The 7,052-nt window shown below is 25.8% G+C and overlaps 1 protein-coding gene across 3 annotated transcripts in view; it reads left to right on the forward strand.

Annotated features, from left to right (window-relative positions):
• LOC117169440 (calpain-D-like) overlaps window positions 1-7,052 on the forward strand; it is a 62,668-nt gene that overhangs the window by 25,809 nt on the left and 29,807 nt on the right. For all 3 annotated transcript variants that reach the window (XM_033355817.1, XM_033355816.1, XM_033355818.1), the window contains exons 4-5: window positions 895-1,128; window positions 5,153-5,545. In XM_033355817.1, coding sequence (XP_033211708.1) covers window positions 895-1,128; window positions 5,153-5,545 — 627 coding nt within the window. The remainder of the gene's footprint in view (window positions 1-894; window positions 1,129-5,152; window positions 5,546-7,052) is intronic.

Below are 7,052 nucleotides of genomic sequence, written 5' to 3' on the forward strand. Positions count from 1 at the left end.
GGTTAAAATTGCATGTCTTTTTTTTTTAATTTCACTATTTTGATAGAAAGTTCAACTGCTTGGTTGAAAAGTAACTCCTTTTGTGGAAAAATCATCTTTTTGGCTTGAAAATTCAAGTCTTTTTTTTAAACTGTTTTTTTTTTAAATTAATTTCTTCCGTTAAAAAAATTTCATCTTTTTTGGTTAAAAAGAAAACCTTTTGGTTAAAAAATTTGACTCAAAATCCTTTCTTGGTTGGAAATTCATCTTTTTGTTTGAAAATTCAACTATTTTGTTACAAAATTCTCTATTTTGTTGAAAATTCAATATTTTTACTTTGAATGATAGGAATTTGAAGCCTCTCAAATTGAATCATACCAAAGATGTTTGTCCCAAAATAAAATCATTTCAGGCCTTGATACTTAAAATTGTTACCTGTATTTCAGAATGGAGTCTTAAATCTAGAATAAAAAATTTAACTTGTGATTTTAACTTGAAAGTCAATATTAAAAATCATTTTTAGAAGCTCATGAAAATAAAAATCAATGAAACCAGTCATTCTGGCGACCCTACTGAACAATGCGGCAAAACAAAACCTGTTCAGAATCTGATTCGAATTTTATTATAAATATATTTTTATAAAGTATAATTTTTATTTGCTTCAAGTAAAGCCTATTTCTTTTTAAGTTAAGTTGTTATGAATTACTATCTTATTAATTTTAATTTTTAAACTATAACATTAAGTAAGTTAAGGAGTAACTTTTTAAGTAACTTTAAGTTACTTTTCTAGTTACAATTATTAGTAACCTAACTGTAACTACTTATTCAAAAAAGCAACTTACCAAACACTGGTATGCTTTTAAACTTTTTTGATTATACAACAAATTATCCAAATGAATTTCTATTGATTTTCAGTGGCAATGTAAGCTTTGCACTTACGAAAACAAGAGCAGCAATGGAAACTGTGAAATGTGTCAAAGCTCGAAAATCTTGTCGCAATTGCCAAACGACAGACCACGACCAAGTGAGCCAGGCAACAACACACTCAGAATACAAAGACAGGAAAGTGTCGTTATGGAAAATTTGAGGAAAATAGAAGAAAGAGAAGCACTAGAGAAATGGGAGAGAATAGTACTCTACTGTAAAGAGGTATAATTGGATAATTAATCATTTTTAATTAATTAATCATTAATAATAAGTTAAAAAGAATTAAACTCGAATTTTGAAATATCGAGGATCATTTGATATTTAAGGTTTTAAAGTTAATGTTTTAAGAACTATAATTAGTATTTAAGAATTTAAAGATTGTGTTGATTGATCCTTGAAATTCTAAAGTTCCTTTTATACTTTAGAACAAAAAGTTCCTTTTGTGGATATTTAACATGGAAATTAGGTAGCTAACCTAAATTAATATAATTAATTACCAATAATTAACACAAATAAATTATGATTAAGAGATACTCTAAATATTTTGCAAATAAATTGGAAGCGCGTTTTTTGAGAAAAAATTGTTTGAAATTGAAGAGTTCCAAAAGCTCACTTTTTGAATATTTTCCATTCAAATATCAAATTTACCCACTTCCGGGCATTTTGGGGACATAAAAGTTTAATACATAGTATAAATAATATCAGTTTTTTCTTGCACAGAATTTACAATGTGGTTTATTAAATCACAGACTTTTGGTCGAAAATTCAACTTTTTTGTTCAACATTAGTCTTTTCTGTGTAGAAAATTAGTTCTTTTCGATTCAAAATTCATCTTTGGGTGAAAGAGTTGTCTTTTATGTGTGACAGTGAATTCTTTTTTATTGAAAAGTCTACTATTATATTTTTGGTTCAAAATTCTAGTACTTGTTTGAAATTTTAATTATTTAGTTAAAGATTAAAATATTTGGTTAAAAAGTCATCTTTGTAGGTTGAAATTTTTTTCGATTGAAATTTAATTATTTTTAATTAAAGAGTCTACTTTTATATTTTTGGTTCAGAATTCATCTCTTTTGGCTAAATATTCTATTTTGTTGAAATTTTTTTTTGAAATTCAATCATTTTATTAAAAAGTAAACTTTTTCTACTGTTTGGTTAAATTTTTTTTCACAAGAAATCATATTTTTGGTTGAAAGTTAATTCTTTTTATTTAAAACTTCAACTATCTACTTTAAAAGTATTTTTTTAAAATTTAAATGTTTTGTTTAACATTCCTATTTTTCGATAAAAAAATCTGCCCTTTTGGATTTAAAATTCATCTAATTGCCTATATTCGTATTGTATTGTCTACTATTATATTCTTGGTTAAGAATTCTACTATTTAGGTAACAAAATTGTACTATTTAATGCCAAATTTAATTAATTTGTTGAAAATCAACTATTTTGTTATAAAGTCATTTCTTGTGGTCGAAAATACATATTTTGTGGTTGAAATTTAATTCTCTTCAATTGAAAAGTCTACTATTATATTTTTGGTCTAGAATTCAACTCTTTTGGTAAAAAATTCTACTATTTGGTTGAAAATTTAATTGTTTTTAATTGAAAAGTCTACTTTTTATTTGGTTCAGAATTCATTTCTTTCGGTTAAATATTCAATTATTTTTTTGAAAATTTAACTTATTTGAAAGATATCATAGACTTCACAAAAAATTTTTAACTTTTAAAAGATTTCAAGGATTTTAGAAATTCTAAAGAGGGCACAGTACGCCAAAAAAATATTGCAGAAGATTTCAAAAGATTTCATAAATATTTCAAAAGATTTCAAGAATTTCAAAGATTTCTAAAAGGGTACATTACACCAGATTTCAAAAGATTTAAAACCGTTTCACAAGATTTCAATGATATCAAACGAACACAAGATATTTCACAAAAAAAGAAAAAAGGTTTCACAAAGATTTACAATATTCCAATTATTTCAAATTAATATTAAAGATTTCATAAATTCTTCAAAGATTTCATGAAAATTACATAAGGATTTCAAAAGAATTTCAAAGATTTCAAAAAGGGTACAGTACACTAGATTTCAAAACATTTACAGATTTTTAGAAGAAAAATCTGTCCACGTTCGATTTCAACAGTTTTTATATAATTAGTGGAATTGTTATGTTTTTAATTATGCTATTATTTACCTTACAAAGCGAAATTCAAGATTTTTTACTTTAAAAATTTTCCAGTTAAAATCGTTATTTCTAAGCTTACATTTTTAACTTAAAGAACTTTTAAATATTTTCTTAAAGAATTGAAAAAATAAAAGTCTTTGATGTTGAAAATTTTGTATGAAAACCATTTTTATTTAATAAATAAATACATTTTTTTAATTTATCTGTACTTTAAGTCATAAAAAGTGAACAAAAAGATTTTAAACCAGTTCAAAATTGAAGAATTTTCAGATTTTAACGTTAAAAGTTAAACGGTTTCAATTTGAAAGTCTTAGTCAGTAAACAAATATGAACGTGTGACTGAAAGTTTATAAACTATTTTCAACTTAAAAATAACTTCATAATAATATATTCTTAATTAAAGGATTTTATTAAATTTAAAGTATTGTTTCAGTTTAAAATATTCAATTTTTAAACCATTCAATTTGAAATTTTTAATTAAAAAAAAGATTAATTATTGAATATTTAGCATATTTGAATTTTGATTTAAGACATGTAAATTGAAAGCAAATATCTAAAAGTAAAGAATCTTTAACTGAATTGTTTGGCATAGAAAACCTGGAATCGTTCAAATTTCGAGGAGCCTTTAAACTTTGAGCGTTACAATTTTAATTGTTGTATTTGAAAAATGCTTAATGTTTAAGTGAAATATTTAAATTTTAATGTATAATTTACAATTGAACATTTGTAGAAAAAATTTGAGTAATTTTAAGAGATAATTAGGAGTTAAAAAGAATTACCATGCAAATTTTAGAAAGTTTTCTTAAAATCTTTTGGAATCTTTTTCGAAAATTTTGTTTAAATCTTTGAAAAACTTTCTAAACATTCTCTTAAAATAATTTTTCAAAATGAAAAGTGTTTTTTAATTTTCCCTAGAATGTTAAGAAAATGTTTTTAATCTTTTGAAACCTTTCACAATTCTTGAAAAGAATCTAATTTTTTTGTTTCAAATCTGTGAAAATCTATATTTTGTTTTATATTGGGCTATCATTTCAAGTTTTACATTAAGTTTCAATCTTTTCAAAACTTCTACATATCGCTTAAAATGACTAAAATTTCGTCTACAAATAATGAGTATTCAATTGTTATTATACATCCAAATTGTAAACAAAATTTCTAAAATTTGCAGGATTTTCTGAAAATTGTAGGAAAAATTCAATTCATTTTGACAGATATTTAGAAATTCTGGAAAAATTTCCAATATAATTTTAAATTATAACAAAGATAAAACAACTGATAGATTTATCAAAATTTTGAAGCTTTTTAAGGATGTTTAAACTATTTGAAAAGAAAAGCATTGAATTTATAATTTAAGAAGTGTTCAGTTTAAATTTTTCAATATTTCATGTTCCTAGCTTAAAATTCTTTAAAATTATATAATCTTCAAAATTTTAATGTTCCACTTTGAGTACTTTCATTTGCAGCTCAGTTTTTATTACCTCAAGTGGAATTTTTTGTAGCTTCAGTGTTCCATTTTTTAAATCTCATTGACTGTGAAAAATGTTTGCGAACCGGGAAAAAACCGGGAAATGACCAGGAATTTATTTAGTCGATTAAAACGGCTATCCTAAAAAAGGGTTCAGTACACTAGATGTTAAACGTTTCTACTCGAATTAAAAATGTTGCAGAAAATTTCAAAATTTTTTAAAGATATAAAAATATTTCACAAAGATTTTAAAAACTGCTAGGATTTTAAAGACATTGCAAAGATTTAAATATATTCTCAAATATTTCAAAAAGACAACTAATGTTCCCAAAAAATTAAAAATTAGTTTTTTTATGGTTTTATTTATTTTTTTGTTTTGAAATTGTTGTCAAATAAAAAATGAAATGCTTCATCTTTACATGTATAACAAACGGTTATTTGATTATTTGATGTAAAAAAAAGGAGACCTAGAAAAACTTGATTTCCTGACCTGATAAACCTGGAAAAGACCATGAATTTTGTTCCTAAGAATCGCTGGACACCCTCTTATTTTACAACTGTCTTTATCTAGAGATTATTGACGAAACTAGATAAATCTTTTCAGACGAACGAACCTTTTGTCGACGATTCATTTCCACCAGCCCCGAAATCGCTCTATTATAATCCCGCCGAGACGAAAGATAATCACGTTGTTCAATGGAGAAGACCTCATCAGATTAACGTAGACTCAAGTGTCGATTCAAGATTACCATGGGCAGTTTTCAGAACACCTTTGCCTTCCGATATCTCACAGGGCGTTTTAGGAAATTGCTGGCTTTTGTCAGCTCTAGCTGTTTTGGCCGAGAGCGACGAACTCGTAAAAAGAGTCCTCGTTATGCGAGAAACTTGTCCAGAAGGGGCTTATCAAGTTCGTTTATGCAAGGATGGAAAGTGGACTACAGTTCTAGTCGATGATTTACTTCCCTGTGATAAAAGGGGACATCTCGTCTACTCGCAGGTATAGTTTCATTCCACTATTTAACCCTAAAATAACATTTGCCATCTCAAGTACAGAAATTTGTATCGGAAAATAATCCGAAAGGTTTAGAAATTTATTTGCATTACTGTAAAGAGGGTGTCGAATTGACTGAGAATTTATTTTAAAAACCGAGAATTTAAATCTGATTGGAGTAAAATTCAAGTTTGTATCATTTAAATCATTTTGGTCAATTAAGAAACGTGATTTCTAATTGATCTATAGTCTCATGGCATATGACTATTTTTATTAATTAATGGATTTATTTACTGATTTACGATTTATGGATCCTAGATTTTTCAGATTATGCCAGTTTACTCTAATTCAATTATAATTTATTATTGATCAAGAGTACTTTTTTTGACGTTAGTAGTTTTTCTCATGGATCCAAAGAGTTTTTATTACAATAAAAAATTAAGAATACACTTTAGGAGACTTATTATTAATAAACTTATTTGTTAACGTGCAACTATAATCTAATGCACTTAACTTAAGCTAGTAAATGTAATCAATTTATCGTAAAAAGCCTTTTGCAATTTTCACGATTTTTTGAAAAAATGGATTTTTCACGTTTTATTGGTTTTATTTGCTTACTCCTCATTTATCCTGACTTGGAACGGAGACTTTAGAAATTAATTGTCGTTTACCATTTAGGATAGGGAGTTTCCGTAAAGAAATATAATTTCAATTAGAGCAGGGAATTTTTGACATTAAACGGGAATTTTTTTAAAAGAATTATAATTCGGATTTAGAAGAAAGGAATTTTAAAAAAGCCCTGTTCCAGGTCAGAATTCGTCACAATTTGAAAGTTCCCTCTTCCAAATTTTAGATAAAGCAAGTACTTCAAGTAATATTTAAAGTAGTAGTATTTCAGTGAAAAATATTTCTGAATTATAATTCAAAATAATTTATTTTATTTGTTACAAATTCATCCTTTCTTAGTTGAAAATTAAGTTACTTGGTTAAAAGGTTAACTCTTTTGTAAAAAAATTAATTTTTTTATTTGAAGATTCATCATTTTAATTGAGAATTCATCCCTGGTTGAAAATGTTAGTTAAAAATCAATTTTTTTAAAAGAATTAGATTTTTAACGATTCTATTTTTGTTTGAAATCTAATTTTTTTATGAAAATTCAACTATTCCAATTGACGATTTATCAGTTTAGTTGAAAATTCATCAGTTCGGTCAGAAATTAATTTTTTTCAATTAAAAATTGAACTATTTCGTAGAAAATCCAGAAATTTGGTTTTAAAACAACTATTTTTTTAGCATACGAGGGTAGTTCAATAAGTCCTTAGAATGACGAACATATGGCGCGCGAATCGCTCCAAATCATCTGTTTTCAGTCAGCACCACTCCCGACTAGATATATGGTGCAATCACAGTTCACATCTTCTGAGTTTACGTGTTTTTATAACCAATTGAAAAAAAAATTGTTCGTTAAGAAAAGTGGAAAAAAACGAGTTCAGAGCGGTAATCAAACATTTTC

The sequence above is a fragment of the Belonocnema kinseyi genome, chromosome 3 (assembly GCF_010883055.1).
Source record: "Belonocnema kinseyi isolate 2016_QV_RU_SX_M_011 chromosome 3, B_treatae_v1, whole genome shotgun sequence".
Lineage (NCBI taxonomy): Eukaryota > Metazoa > Arthropoda > Insecta > Hymenoptera > Cynipidae > Belonocnema > Belonocnema kinseyi.